The 15,154-nt window shown below is 44.6% G+C and overlaps 2 protein-coding genes across 4 annotated transcripts in view; one reads left to right on the top strand and one right to left on the bottom strand.

The window, feature by feature from the left end:
* The window catches only part of MCM3AP (minichromosome maintenance complex component 3 associated protein), a 44,402-nt gene extending 31,566 nt beyond the window's left edge, over nt 1–12,836 (bottom strand). Inside the window, exons 1-9 of the mRNA XM_012810281.2 lie at nt 12,761–12,836; nt 10,652–11,968; nt 10,224–10,447; nt 7,386–7,464; nt 7,008–7,152; nt 4,409–4,599; nt 3,655–3,794; nt 1,582–1,779; nt 1,039–1,307 (exon numbers count right to left, since the gene is read on the bottom strand). Coding sequence (XP_012665735.1) covers nt 1,039–1,307; nt 1,582–1,779; nt 3,655–3,794; nt 4,409–4,599; nt 7,008–7,152; nt 7,386–7,464; nt 10,224–10,447; nt 10,652–11,870 — 2,465 coding nt within the window. The 5' untranslated portion in view covers nt 11,871–11,968; nt 12,761–12,836. The remainder of the gene's footprint in view (nt 1–1,038; nt 1,308–1,581; nt 1,780–3,654; nt 3,795–4,408; nt 4,600–7,007; nt 7,153–7,385; nt 7,465–10,223; nt 10,448–10,651; nt 11,969–12,760) is intronic.
* Nucleotides 12,837–13,029: 193 nt separating this feature from the next.
* Nucleotides 13,030–15,154, top strand: part of YBEY (ybeY metallopeptidase (putative)) — a 20,575-nt gene continuing 18,450 nt past the window's right edge. For 2 of the 3 annotated variants that reach the window (XM_012810322.2, XM_012810323.2), the window contains exons 1-2: nt 13,030–13,307; nt 13,932–14,185. In XM_012810322.2, coding sequence (XP_012665776.2) covers nt 13,103–13,307; nt 13,932–14,185 — 459 coding nt within the window. In that variant the 5' untranslated portion in view covers nt 13,030–13,102. The remainder of the gene's footprint in view (nt 13,308–13,931; nt 14,186–15,154) is intronic. The other variant, XM_023518088.1, reaches the window with a different exon arrangement.

A 15,154-nucleotide genomic window follows, 5' to 3' on the forward strand; every position in this document is an offset into this window, starting at 1 on the left:
AAAAAAAAAAAAAGGTTTCTTAAATTAGCCAAGAGGGATGGTGTTTGTCTATAGGCCCAGCTACTCAGGAGGCTGAGGATCATTTAAGCCTAGGGGTTAGAGGCTGCAGGGAGATGTGATCACACCACGGCAGTCCAGTCTGGGCAAATGGTGAGATCCATGTCTAAAAATAAATAACTGGATTTCAACTATATTCAAGAAGGTCTTACTAGTGAAAGATGCTTATTAAACTCATAGTTTACTAACTTCGAAGCTACTATTCTTAGGCTGGATTCAATGACAAAAGTTTTCTTTAAAAAGATAATGTAAGACAGACATGGTGGCTCACACCTGTAACTGCTAGCACTCTGAGAGGCCAAAATAGGTAGACTGCCCTGAGTTCAGGAGTTCAAGACAAGCCTTAGCAAGAATGAGACCCTGACTCTACTAAAAATAGTGTCTCAAAAGAAAAATAACAAAAACAAATTACCTGGACATGGGAATTTGCTAACAACTCTGGGGAGGCACCCTGAGGTTCTCCAACCTGGCTCACGAACCTCTCTTACTGGGAGGGCTCCTTCCTCAGCAACTCTCAATGATGAGAAACAGTTCTTGGAAAGATGTGCGCAGGGCCTCATCAGGTGCTAATGGGGGTGCTCCACTCCCACTTAGCTCGGCAGACTACACAGCCCTGGCCAAGGTCTCTTGCTATCACCCCAACATTTGCTATCAGACAGAACTCAGCACTATCAGCTACCTCTAATCCTAAAAGATCTTTTCCTGTATAAACCCTAACTCTTCGTGTGCCTCAGGCCAAGTCTGTTGTTGCTATTTTTGAGATAGAGCCTTACTCTGGCCCTGGCTGGAGAACCGTGGTGCCATTAAAGCTCACAGCAGCATTAGCCTCCCAGGCTCCAATGATCCTCCTCCCTCCGCCTCCCAATTAGCCAGGACCACAGGCGCTGCCACCATACCCAGCTAATTTTTCCTATTTTTTAAGAAAAGAGATCTTGCTGTGTTGCTCAGGCTTTTGAGCCAACTTTGGATTCTGAAATTTACCTGAGGATGTCCCCCTTATTGAGATTGAGCAGAACGTTGTAACCCTGGAACTCGGCCTCACGGGCGCAGGCCACACCCCTGCCACGCAGGTCCTGGTACATCTCCTTCAGGCTCTGCAGGCATTTGGTCATGTTCTCATTGTTGATCTTGGCATCGAAGGAGGACATGGGCTCCTCACACATGAAGTGGGCACAGTGGATGTGGAACCGGGTGCACTTCTCAATCAAGGATACAGTCAAGGGGTCACAGAGATGCTGCTGTGTGATGTCCTGGCAGTAGGTGAGGGGGAGGAAGTCACACGTGGGCACACCCCACTCGCACACGCTTCTCATACAGTCCAAGACCATGCTTACTCCCCAACTTCTCTTATTTCAATTTGAAACAAAGCCTGTGAAGAACATCTTAATAGGACTTTATAATGGTTGAAACAAAAGCATGTATTTATTACAAATGACATATAAATGAGTAAAAGGAAAGCAGCCATCACTTTGACTTTGGAATTGACATGCATTTTCTAGTCTTCAGATTGGAGGCAGCTGATACCTTCCGGATGCCCCGAGTGCGGTTCCACACGAAGTCGTACCAGTCCCTCAAGCTGCCTTCCTTCTGGTCCATGATCTGGGTCACCAGGTAGTCCATGGTCCTGCTCAGTACCGCTGAGGGCCGCAGCTCATGTGGCAGGGGCTCCTCCTGATCTGCTGAGGACCGGCTGTACTCCTTCACAGCTGCCGCATGGTCCACCTGGGATGGGAACAGGGACAAGCTGCTTGGGTGGCAAATGCAGGGCCCTCAGCACAGTTATGCCTTCAGATGATGGTAGAATCACATATATACTCACACAAGAACAATATTTGAGAATACTTTTTTTTTCCTTAGAGAGAGAATCTCATTCTGTCACCTGGAATAAAACGCCTGGTGTCATAGCTCACAGAAACCTCAAACTCCTGGGCTTAAGCCATCCTCCTGTCTCAGCATCCTAAATAGCTGGGACTATAGGCGCCCATCACAACACCTGGCTAGTTTTTCTATTTTTAGTAAAGATGGGGTCTCACTCTTGCTCAGGCTGGTCTTGAATTCCTGGCCTCCAAGAGTGCTGCGATTACAGGTGTGAGCCACTATGCCTGGCCGAGAATACATTATAAAATCCATAAACAAAATGAATTGAGAAACTTGACTTTGGCAAACATGACAAGGAAAGAAGGTGTCTGTCCCCAAGAAGCACAAAAAATATATGTCTATTAGGGATGTCTATTCAGACCAGAAGGAAATCTGAGGGCAGCAGTGAGGACAGACAGGCCCTATAACAGAGGCTCTGTAGGGCCAGCTACGGCTACCCAGGGAGGCTGAGGACACACAGGCTAGGATGGTAAGATCCACAGCACTATGTCACAATCATCTATTCTCTCCTAGGGCAGGAACTGTGGGCTTCTATGGTGACACTTAGCACTAAGCTAGGGACCCTACATCAGGCAAAGGGCTATTAAGCCACAAGCTAAAGAGAAGAGAAGCCCACAGCAAAATTTACACAGAGCAAAAGGATCTAAACTAGCACAAAGTCCTGAGCCAGCAGTTTGGGAACGTACTTCAACACATGTTCAGAAAAGGGAATACCCTCTGATGCAGTAATTTAACTCTTAGAATCTATCCAAAGAAAATAATCTAAATACTACAGAAACCCTTCACAGAAGAAAATCTAAAAAAATCTATTAATAGAACTGAAAAATCTTACACAGCCAATCTACTGACGGCAAGAACAGGGAGTTCCGTCAGAGCTACATCATCAAATGTACCACTATTTATTAATGTTTAGAGGTCATTGTAAAAAAGACACATGCTCATAATATAATTTTAAATGTAAACGATACATACAAAACTGTGTCTAAGGCACAAATGTGTAAAACATACAAAAGGACAGGAATAAGGCCAGACACGATAGTTCACACCTATAATCCTAGCACTCTGGGAGGCCAAGACAGGAGGATCACTTGAGGCCAGGAGCTAGATAAGCCTGGGTAAGAGCAAGCCCTCATCTCTATAAAATATAAAAATATTATCTAGGCATGGTGGCTCATGCCTGTAGTCCTAGCTTTTCAGGATGCTGAGGTAGGAGGAGCTCTTGAGCCTAGAAATTGAAGCTGCAGTGAGCTATGATGACACCACCATACTCCAGCCAGGGAGACAGCGAGAAGATCTCACGAACAGAAAATAGCAAAAATTTCCACCACCCTCTAAAGAAAGCAAACACCCACATCAAATATCCATATATACAGAAATTACAAAAGAATAATCTCCCCTGCCTTGGCACCCGTAGTACAGTGGTTATGGCGCCAGCCACATGCACCGCAGTTGGCAGGTTTGAACCTGGCCCAGGCCTGCTAAACAACAACTGCAACAAAAAAATAGCTGGGTGTTGTGGCGGGTGCCTATAGTGCCAGCTACTTGGTAGGCTGAGACAAGAGAATCACTTAAGCCCAAGACTTGGAGGTTGCTATGAGCTGTAACACTATGGCATTCTACCAAGGCAGACATCATGAGACTGTCTCAAAATAAATAAATAAATAATCTCCCTTCCCCTGCACACCTTTCCTCTTCCCCATGGAGTCCTATGGAGCTCACCTGGTCAGTCCCCGGGACCACTTCAAACACACTCAGTTGGCTCCGGGTCTCCCGCATGTACCGTTCCTTCTCGGGACACATGTCCGGACACGTCCCAACAAAAGTCCTCGCTTTGTCCAGATCAGTTCTTTTCACCCGAGCTAAAGACATCATGTAAATGCTAAGAATGTGACACACAGTCAGCAAGAACCCACAGGAGTATATTTTCATAACGACAATAAGAAAAATTAAAATTAAACAAACACACACAAATTACCAAGGGAAAAAAATACTTTTAAAACTATGAGTCTCAGAGGAAGAGACCGACAGGAAGAGACCTACCCCACCAAGCAGTGGCATCAAAATTCACAAAGACCACCTCCAGAATACCCCTACAGATCAGAGGCCCTAGACTAGAAAGGGGCCCATCCTCACTGCCAGCCGATGTCCACCAGTGCACACTAACTCTTATGATGACCTCAATGACAAAAAATCATGTTGCAGTGTATTTGCTAAAAGGACAAATTTGTTAAAAATGCAAACATTCAAAACAGAGCAGTGCTCTATGCTGTGACCACAGTAAGCAGCACATGACAGAAGCCAACAGAGCCCAGGGAAGAAGTAAACCAGCATGACCACAGAGCTGAGCTATCAAGTGGAGACCACAGAGGCCCAGAATCAGTTCAGCTTATAACAGCCCAGTGGGAAGAGGAGCTGCCTCCCTAGGCTCCCAAGAAGATGGCAACCACGGGTCAGCCGTAAATACACACCACACCTTGGCGCATGACTCTGTCTCTCTGGTCCAGCAGGCGGTACTTCTCCTCAGAAGTCTCAGCCACGGTGCCAATCAGGGCACTAAGGGACGACACACAGGGCCCCAGGCCCTCAGAGCACTCGGAGCCTGAGTCAAACAGGTCTCCCTCAAACTGGTGGGCCTTCAGGAGACTTGGCTTCTTCACTGGAGAGCTACAAAGGAAATAACATGTAAAGGGTCCTTTTATCTCCCAGACTGTGATGTTATTTCCATTTCTGAACATGCCCTTCATCTTTCAAGATTTTCTATCTCCTATAGCTGACAAACTACAAGCACTGAAATGAAGTGAGCCTTTTTTTTTGTTTTGAGACAGAGTCTCACTTTGTTACCCTCGGTAGGATGCCAAGGCATTACAGCAACCTCAAACTCTTGGGCCTAAGTGATTCTCCTGCTTCAGCCTCTCAAGTAGCTGGGACTATAGGCACCCACGATGCCTGCCTATTTTTTAGAGATGAGGTCTCTCTCTGGCTCATGCTGGTCTCGAACTCATGAGCTCAGGCGATTGACCTGCCTCGGCCTCCCAGCGTGAACAACTGTACCTGGCCTTTTTTTTTTTTTTTTTTTTTAAATAGAGACAGGGTCTCTCTGTCACTAAGGCTGGAGTGCAATGGCATCCTCACACCTCAATACAGCCTGTAACCCCTGGACTCAAGCAATCCTCCTGCCTTAGCTTCCTGAGTGAATGGGACTACAAGCATCACTATGGCCAGTTAATGCTTTTTTTTGTAGAGATGAGGGTTCAGTATGCCGCTGGGGCGAACTTAGCCTCAAGTGTTCCTCCTGCCTCCAATCCCAAAGTATAGGATTATAGGAATGAACCATCATGTCCAGCCAAGAGAAGCCTTCCCAGAGATCTCTGATAAGCACAATTGTTAGTCACTGATATTTTTTTTTTTTGCATTTTTTGGCTGGAGTTGGGTTTGAACCCGCCACCTCCAGCATATGAGGCCGACGCCCTACTCCTTTGAGCCACAGGTACTGCCTTGATATTTTTTTAAAACTTTAAAAAAGTTAAACAAGGGCTGGGTGTGGTGGCTCACTCCTGTAATCCTAGCACTCTGGAAGGCTGAGGAGGCTAGGTTGCCTGAGCTCACAGGTTTGAGACCAGCCTGAGCCAGAGAGAGACCTCGTCTCTAAAAATGGTCAGGTATTATAGCCAGTCCCTGTAATCCCAGCTACTTGGGAGGCTGAGGCAAGAGAATTGCTTAAGCCCAGGAGTTTGAGGTTGCTGTGAGCTGTGATGCCACAGCACTCTACCAAGGGTGACAAAGTGAGACGGTCTCAAAAAAAACCAAGCTAAATGAGCTCATTTTAATAGCCAAATGAACACTTATAGATTTCTACCTCATAGAAATAGAAATTCAGCCAGGGGCGGCACCTACGGCTCAGTGGGTAGGGCGCTGGCCCCATATACCGAGGCTAGCGGGTTCAAACCCAGTCTCAGCCAAACTGTAACAAAAAAATAGCCGGGCGTTGTGGCGGGTGTCTGTAGTCTCAGCTACTCAGGAGGCTGAGGTAAGAGAATCGCCTAAGCCTGGGAGTTGGAGGTTGCTGTGAGCAGTGTGGATGCCACAGCACTCTACCAAGGGTGATAAAGTGAGGCTCTGTCTCTACAAAAAAAACAAAAACAAAAACAAATTTAGCCTGGAAAAAACTTTAATAGCTTAAGGAAAAATATGTCTATATGTTTTTATACAGAAATGTCTTCATCCCTTGTTTTCTAGTTGGCTTTCATCATTCTCTGAACTTGAATGTAAACGACGACATAAGAATGACTGAGTAAAGAAGAAAAAAGAAAATACATACCAACAACAAATTTGCTATTCACAAAATGGAAAGTGAGAAATTCAATACATTGGCCAAAAGATGAAAGGAAAGATTAAACAGAGGCCTGCCAAGGAGGCCAAGCATGAAGAAAAGCCTCTGGGAATGGAGCTCCCCATGCAAATGAGGCAGCCATGAGTGCATGTCACACCCCAGCTGGCTCAGCAGAAAGCTGACCTGCAAAAGTCATGCCGGAAATTGCTAGAAGTGATTGTCAATAACACATGGTTCTAACAGTCAGACATTTCAAGGGATGAACTGCTGCTTCCACATGTCTGCCTCAGGTAAGACAGCAAGGTTTGCTCTCACCTCCTGCGAGGCAGATGGGGGCTGGCCAGGCCAAGGGCATCTGCCCTGCACAAGAAGTGGCCTACTGTCCTCAGTAGCAGCCTCCTTCTGTAGGAAAGGACCAGAGTAGCTGCAGGAGCTCTGTGACCAGAATCCCCAGAGAAAAGGCCCAAACAGGGGCTTCTTTACAACCTAGGCCCTTGGGCATATAAAGAGTCAGAAAACTCTCTAAGGCTCCCCCTGGCTGGGTACCACCAGCCCATGCTGGCTGGAGAGGAAAGTTCAAAAGAACCTCCTGCCACTCTGCCCCCAATAGTCCCTGGCAACTAACTGGCCCTTGCCTCTCCCTTAGATCACCCTTGGTCCCTCAGCCTCGACTAAGGTGTCACCATACTGTCCTAATCCCATTTGCCTTTCCTGAACAGTCACTGGGAGGGACTGGTCCCACCTTTTGCTCAGGAGGCCGCCGGCCACAGCCCTTCCTGTGGGCTTGCCAAGAGGGGAGTGTTGAAAGGGTGCACCTTCCATGCCTTGGCCACCTTCCTCATCACCTGGTTTCTTCTCCTTCTGGCAAAATGGCTTCTTGTTGGGACCTGAGGACACAGGAGGCAGAGAAGGGCTTATGGTGTCATAGATCATGCAATACTGGACTTTTTCTCTTTCTTTTTAAGAAAGTAGCACCCTTACCATTGTTATAGGACATTAAAAGACCCCAGGGAAGTAACTATGTGACACATGGATCCACTCGGAGCATCTCCCAGCCCTGGGGAGGGGCTCAACACACACACAGCATTGGAAACTATGGGAAGAATAACTGAAAACTCACTTATTTTCTTCTTGTGCCAAAAGATAGCCATGTCTTTATGCAAACCTTTCCCCTTCTTCCTAGCCAGGGCTGCGGATGCCTGGAAAACAGTCCACAACCACCAAGTGTGAGGACATTGGGACATGAGAGGAGATGAGGCTGAAAATGCAAACTCAGTGAGAAGAGACCATTCAGAACACAAGAGGCTGCCACCTCAAGCCAGGCCATCTCCCTGCAGCTATGTGGAAGCCACCCTCACCTGTCTCAACTGTGTCACAAACGCACGTGTGCTGCTCTTGATTTTTTTTGTTAACAACTTTGTTCTGACAGAGCTTACAAACTTGGCCTCTTTGATATTTGGTGAGATGATCCTCACCAGCTGATTACATACATATACAGAACAGAAAGATTGCCAAGTCACACATAAGTGCAAAAAGAAGCTGCAGAATGATACTTATGGAATGCCATTTATCACAAATACCCACCTACGCTTTAGTGTACCTGCAGATAAGCTTGTAAAATGCCAGAAAAGCACACTCCATGCTAGGCACCTGGGGTTGCTCAGCTCTGTGTATATCAATGAAGGGGTTTACAAGAGCAATGTGCTTCATATTAGTTATGAAATATAAATATTTTGGATTCAGCCAAGAGAATAAGCATATTGCTACAGGCAAAAAATAATTTTAGAAACAAATGGGGTGTGTGTGCAGTGGCTCACACCTATAACCCTAGCACTTTAGGAAGCCAAGGTAAAGAGTCACTTGGAGATAGCCAGACTTTGTTTCCACAAAAATTTAAAAATTAGCAAGGCATGGTGGCACATGCCTAGTCTCAGCTACACAGGAGGCTGAGGTAGGAAGATGGCTTGAGCCTGGAGCTAGCTTAAGCCCAGGTGTTTGAGGCTGCAGAGAGCTACAATCACACCATTGCACTCCAACCCAGGGCAACAGAGCAAAACTCTGTCTCAAAAAAAAAAAGAGGATTACCATGTTACCCAGCAAGTCACTCCTAAGAATAAACACCCCCCCCCAATGAAAGCAGGGACTCAGATACTTGTATGCCAGTGAGCACTCTTCACTACAGCCCAAAGTGAAAACAACCCAAGTGTCCATCAACAGATGAATGCAGAAATATAAATGTGATCTATCCACACGATATAGTATTATTCACTCAAAAAAGAAATGAAGTTCTGATACATGGTACCAGGCAGGCAAATCTGGAAAGCATTATGCTAAGCAAAATAAGACAGATACAAAAAGATAAGAGTTCTATGATTTCATGCATATGAAATCTCTAGAATGAGCAAAGTCATAGACAGAAAATAGCTTATAAGTTATGGGGGTTGGGAAAATGACTGGGAGTTCACGCTTAATGGCTGCAGAATTTACTGCTTGGAAAGATGAAAAAATTGTGGAAATATATAATGGTAAACAGTGGTGATGGTTTGTACATCACTGAGAATGTGATTAATGCCACAAATTTGTTGATAAAAAGATCTATAGGAAAAAAATCAATGGCAAAAGTCCTGTGAGTTTAGCAGTACCCTGTTATCCACAGGGAAAAATTACAAGACACTCAGTGGATCCCTGAAAGCTTGGACAATGTCAAACTATATATAGGGTATATACTTTTTCCTCCTATATAAATACCTATGATAAAATTTAATTTATAAATTAGGCACAGTAAGAAATTAACAATAACTAGTGATACAATATAACAATTATAAAAACATACAGTAATAAAAGTCTGTAAATATGGTCTTTTTCTTAAAATACTTCATTGCATGTTATTAGACATAATGTTTTCCAACCACAACAGGCCACAGAGTAACTGAAATTAAATAAAGTGAATGACTACTGTATATTTTGGCACAAAATTTTTATTCTCAGGGATTTAAACAAAGGGATTTATTCTCAGGGATTTAAACAAAGGACATAAACTAATCAGAAATATATGCAGAAAAATTTGCAAAAACAAAAAATGGCCAAGTCAGTAAACAAGATAGAATGCCATGTGGCACTTAATTCTAGACTGTTTGATTTCATAAGCTACTAAAGATCACTACATGAAGACATTATCAACCAGTGTATGAAGTGTAATCTCATTTGTGTGAAAACAGTATGATTATGCATTTGCAAAGACATTAACCAAAACACTCATAGTTGTTATCTTGGAGAGTAGAACCTTGGGTGATTTTGTTCCCCTCAACAGAACATTCTGAGCTTTTTCCCTGTATCAATAAGCAATACTTCTATCATTTTTTAAAAAGTCATAAAAGATGCTTTCTACTTTACACATTCCCATAAAACTCAACTTTTCCCATAGTAATATTCAGAAAAAACAATGATAAAGCTACATAACATGAGCAGTCCATGCCCATATGCACCCTACACCCCACGTATCGTGCATACATTTAAAGTCACAATTCAAACATAATGGTGAACAGCCATTATCTCTGAGGGATGGTGTTAAACCATTATCTTAGGTTTCATTTTTTCTGTACTGTTTGAACATTTAGAGTGATTTTGTATTGTGTTCAAACAAAAACAAAACCAAAAGGCTCAAGCTTGAAAAGTGCCATGAGGGTGCAGAGCCACTCCAAAGTCTTTCAGATGAACCTGACTTTGTGGGAACAACTATCCCAGCATTTCTAGAGCACAGCATCCTGCAGGGGCCTGGAGCTCTTCACAAACAACTCCATGTTATGAAGTAAACAGTGCTACTCCAGCCTCTCTAAAAGTATTTGAGTACTTTCCCTACAGTATAGCAAACAGCTGATGAATGGCAATTTTTTAAAAAAAGTTTTAAATGGTCAGAGTTCAAATTTAGGGTAACTAATGACAAATCAGGGGTACTCACATGATCAAAAAAATGCACCACTGCAAGTTTTTTGCTACGCCTGGTAAAGATGCGCTGCACTTTGGCAATTTTGCTGAAGTGGTTCTCCAGAATGGTCCTGTCATTGAGATAGTCAGGGATGTTCTTACACTGGATCGCTGTAACTTCAGCAGGAGACAAGCCCCCAAGACTGTCTGTGCTCTCACTTCTTTTACTCTGACGCACAGGAGGACCTCTTAGAGAATCTAGGGGTTCAGAGGACACATAAACCCATTAGATGTCACCCTTTCAAATAGGAGGCACCAACTGTGTAAAAGCAAAGGGAATTTTTATGGATGTAAGACCTGATCCAAAGTCCTATGATATTTTCAGATCCCCAGTGTTTACAGGGAATTTATCTAAAAAAAATCAAGCTAATGGCCAGAGAAATTTAAATTTTTAGAGCTCACCTTCTTTTTTGTCTCTACTTGCAGCTTCTTCCTCTTTATTCACACCTGGAATCCGGGAAGGTGCCAGGACAGACTGACTCCCTCCTGGAATGGCTATGTGGTCACTTTCCCCAGATTCGACAAAGCCAATGTCCTTTTTCGACTCCTTGTTGCTCAGGCGAGCTACTTCTTTATTGCTTTTGAAAACATCTTGTATCGTCCGATCAAACAAAGTTCCTCCGCGGGGTCGATTCAGACGGACAGGTCGTTTATCTGGGGGATGATCACCCCTGGACAGAGGGTCCAAATCTTCTGCTGTCTCATGGCCATGTCTCCTTGGGGAACGATCCTGGTCCTCTTTCCTTTTCAGTCCTTTCATGAGGCTGGGTAATGGCTCCATCTGGGAAACACCTTCTTCACACCCTTGTCTGACATCTGTTTTGCTAACTGGGAAGGGTTCACCCAAAGCCCCAGATGATACTGGGAAGTTACTGAGGCTATTAGAACTTCCAAATAAGGACTTAGGTCCTCTCTTCTCTTCCTCTACATTTTGGTTGGACAAAGCAGGAGTAAAGGCAGATGATGAATTATTACTATTAACTGGTTTTGAAAAAGTAAAATTTGAATTAGAAGTTGAACTGCTTGTCACCTGAGGAAAAGAAAAGGGGGCCAGGCCTCCTGGTCCACTACTAATTGGGTGGGAAAATGTGAAAAACCCGGAAGTAATTTGGCTCTGGGTTTTCTCTGGCTCAGATTCAGCCCCCAATATTGGTCTGAACACTGCATTTTCCAGAGGTTTAAAGCTGAATTCTGCTTTCCCAAAACCAGAGCTTGCTATTTCTCCAGCTTCTGGTCCAAAAGTGGAAGTACTTGGGAAAACTCCTATATTGGTAGGTGATTTAAAACTAAATCCTGGGTTTCCAGGCACTGATGAACTTGAAGGCCCAGAGGTAGTTACAAAGGTGGGATTGTGTTCAAGTCCAGAAAAAAGTCCAACGCTTGAGGTTTGGGTGAATGCCGATGACTGCAATGGAGAAGAATGACTCACTCCAGACGATGCTGGAAAGCTGGGTACCTGTGGAAATCCTGGGCTCTTCCCAGATAACATATTGTTTTGACCAAAAAGAGATGGTTGACCAAATCGAAATGGTGGCTTAGACTGAAATGTTCCTATAGAAGTACTAGAAGATGATTGGAAAGCACTAGGCTGCTGCCCACTGAAAGGATTTGTTGGGTTCATCTTCTTATGTAATTATTAAAAAATAATAACTATATGTAGAAAATAGTCCTTTTCCTTAGTCTGTTGCACTAGGGAGCGCCTTTCATCTTCAACGTAAGCTAAAAGACAAAAATTCAGATCACCATAGCTGTATTCTGCTAGAAGACTAAGGAAAGAATTTTTCATCATGTCAAGCGCTAAAGATAATTTTTCTTTTCTGTCTTTTTTTTTGGTTTCCTTTTTTGGCAATTTTCTTAAAGTCAGTCAAAGCACTGAGTGTTATTTTCTGAGGGCCAATAGGTTCTTTTGCTGGAGGGCGGGTGCAGTGGTACAAATAATTATTTGTTACATTAGTTTAATGTAACAAATTAAACTGTGCTTAGGTCCAGCACAGTGGCTCACTCACGCCTACTGGAGACCAAGGTGGGAGGATCCCTTGAGCTCAAGAGTTGGTGGCCTGCCTGAGCAAGAGCCAGACCTCCTCTCTAAAAATTTATAGCCCAGCATTGTGGTTAAGTGCCTGTAGTCCCAGCTACTCGGGAGGCTGAGGCAAGAGGATCACTTGGGCCCCAAGAGTTTGAGGTTGCTGTGAGTTGTGACGCCAAAGGCATTCTACCCAAGGCAACTGAAATTAAATAAATAAAATAAAATGTGATCCTTTAAGATTAAAAAAATCGGAATCATTTTACTGAATTGGCAAGTCGATGAAAAACTTCAATTAGAAGTAAGAAAATGAGTACCATTACACCCTTCAATTTTAAGAGAGAAATTTCTCCTGGCTTCTTCCACTCTCCGTGGCCATATAATTACAATGTAACACTGTTAAACATTAGTGTTTCAGTGTTTCCTCCCACTTAATTTTTCTCGGACTGTCAGGAGTACTCGGTACTTTCTCCAAACACAAAACATACCGTTTTTTCTCAGCCTGGCGACCACCGCAGGACCAACACAAAGGACCAGCACGCTCACACGCAGACCCCGCCCTGGGGCGGTTCTTCACCCGCCACCTCCCGAAGGGCCTGCGGAGGCCGTCGTTCCGCCTGGACTCGCAGGGGCCGACGCGCCCGGCCGCTCCGTTGACGACGCTGCGACAGGGCACGCAAGGCTGCGCGGGGAAGGCAGCGGGGCGTCCGCGCCCGCCTGAACCCCAAGAGCCGCTCACTGTCCGGCCGCGGCACACTGAGGGCCGCTGCCCGCCGCCCGCCGCCGCCGCGCTGGGTCCTCCAGCGCCCGGCTAAGGGCTCGAGCACAGGATGCGCGCGGCGGGCAGAAAAAAGCGGCGGACCGGCTTCCGGTCCGTGCCTAGTCTCTGGGTCCCGGCCGAGCACGCTGCGTTCCGGTTCCGCTCTCCCGTCTGGGCCGCGGCTGGACTTCCGGTGACCCTTGCAGTAAAGAGCAGCCCGCACCTCTTACACTGCAGCCGGGTCTCGGCCCCGGTTCCGTCGGTTTCAGGTACAGGTACATGTGCAACTGGGTTCCTCATCTCCGAAATGGGGACGTCGTACGCACTGGTGCGGGCCGCGGGAAGCACTCAGACCAAAGAGGACCCCACGCGCGCGCTGCCCCACCCTCCGACCCCATACCGGCCCTCTACCCTCCCCACCTCTCCCTCCACATACCGGCCCTCTACTCTTCCCATACCAGCCCTCTGCCCTCCCCACCCCTCCCCCATACAGACCGTCTATCCTCCCCATCCCTCCCTCCCCTATAACGGCCCTCCACCCTCCCCACCTCTCCCTTCCCCGTACCGGCTCTCTTCTCTTCCTACCTCTCCCTCCCCTTGCTGCCCTTCTACCTTCACCCCCTCTCACCTTGTTCCTCTAGGGGCTTTCCACTATGAATGGCTCCTTACTTGCCACTGGCTTTAATTTCCTCTGGCTATTGTTGTTGATTCTGGTGTATCTGACTCAGTGGCTTCCTTTTATATGCCTTTGTGTTTATATCTTCCTTATGGTAAATGTAAATTCCCATAAGATTTTCAATAAATTCCGCCAAATAAACTGATTTGATTGTGTGTGTGTATTTTTATGGACTTTATTATTTCCTAGTACTGATTGGTCTTCTCTTAAACTTTAACTACAGGTGCCCTTAGAAACATTTTTCAAGGGCTGGTAGTTCTTCCTGAAATGAGTTTGGTGATTAGAAATCTGCAGCGAGTCATCTCCATTAGGAGAGTACCACTTCGCAAGAAGATTGAGATTGTAAGGAGTGTTTTAGGAGTGCAGAAATTTGACCTTGGGATCATCTGTGTTGACAACAAGAATATTCAGCACCTTAACAGAATCTACAGAGAGAAAAATGCCCCAACCGATGTGCTTTCTTTTCCATTTCATGAGGTAAAAAATATTCCTCTTTTTAAAAAATTGTTACTAAATTATAACTATACGTTTATGGAGTACAATGTGATGATTTGATATACAATGTGGAATGCTTAAATCAGAGTAATTAACATAATCATCACCTTACTTATTTTTGTGTAAAACCTTTATCTTTATAATGTACTCTTAGCTGTTTTGAAAAATACCCATGCATTGTGTACATTAGGTGAAATTCCACCAAATACCCTCCCTCCACTGTCCTTCCCCCTTTCCCTCTCCTCCCCCACCTCTCCCTCTTTCTTTCTGGACAATCTTTGTGTTTTATCATTTGTATTAATGTGTAAGTGTTTATATATTGGTTTCATAATAGTAGAGTACACAGGATACATTTTCTTCCATTCTTGAGATCCTATGCTAAGAAGAGTATATTCCACCTCCATCCAGGTAAACATAAAAGATGTAAAGTCTCCCTCTTTTTATAGCTGCATAGTATTCCATGGTATACATACACCACAATTTGTTAATCCATTAGGCTGCTTCCACAACTCGGCTATTGTGAATTGGGCTGCAATAAACATTTTCATGCAAATGTCTTTGCTGTAAAATGATTTTTGTTAATCTGGGTAGATATGTAGTAATGATATTGCAGGACCTAATGGTACATCAACTTTTAGTTCCTTGAGAATTCTCCATACTTCTTTCCAAAAAGGTTGTATTACTTTGCAGTCCCACCAGCAACGTAGAAGTGTTCCTTTCTCTCCACATCCACGCCAATATCTGCAGTTTTGGGATTTTGTGATGTGGCTAATCTTACTGGAGTTAGGTGATATCTCAAAGTGGTTTTGATTTGCATTTCTCTAATGATTAAAGATGATGAACTTTTTTTTATGTGTTTGTAGACCACACCCTTGTCATCTTCAGAGAAGTTTCTGTTCAAATCTCCTGCCCACAAGGAAATGGGGTTGTTTGTTCTTTTCTTTTTTTTTT

The sequence above is a fragment of the Otolemur garnettii genome, unplaced genomic scaffold, assembly GCF_000181295.1.
Source record: "Otolemur garnettii isolate 467f Iridium unplaced genomic scaffold, OtoGar3 scaffold00128, whole genome shotgun sequence".
NCBI classification, from domain to species: domain Eukaryota; kingdom Metazoa; phylum Chordata; class Mammalia; order Primates; family Galagidae; genus Otolemur; species Otolemur garnettii.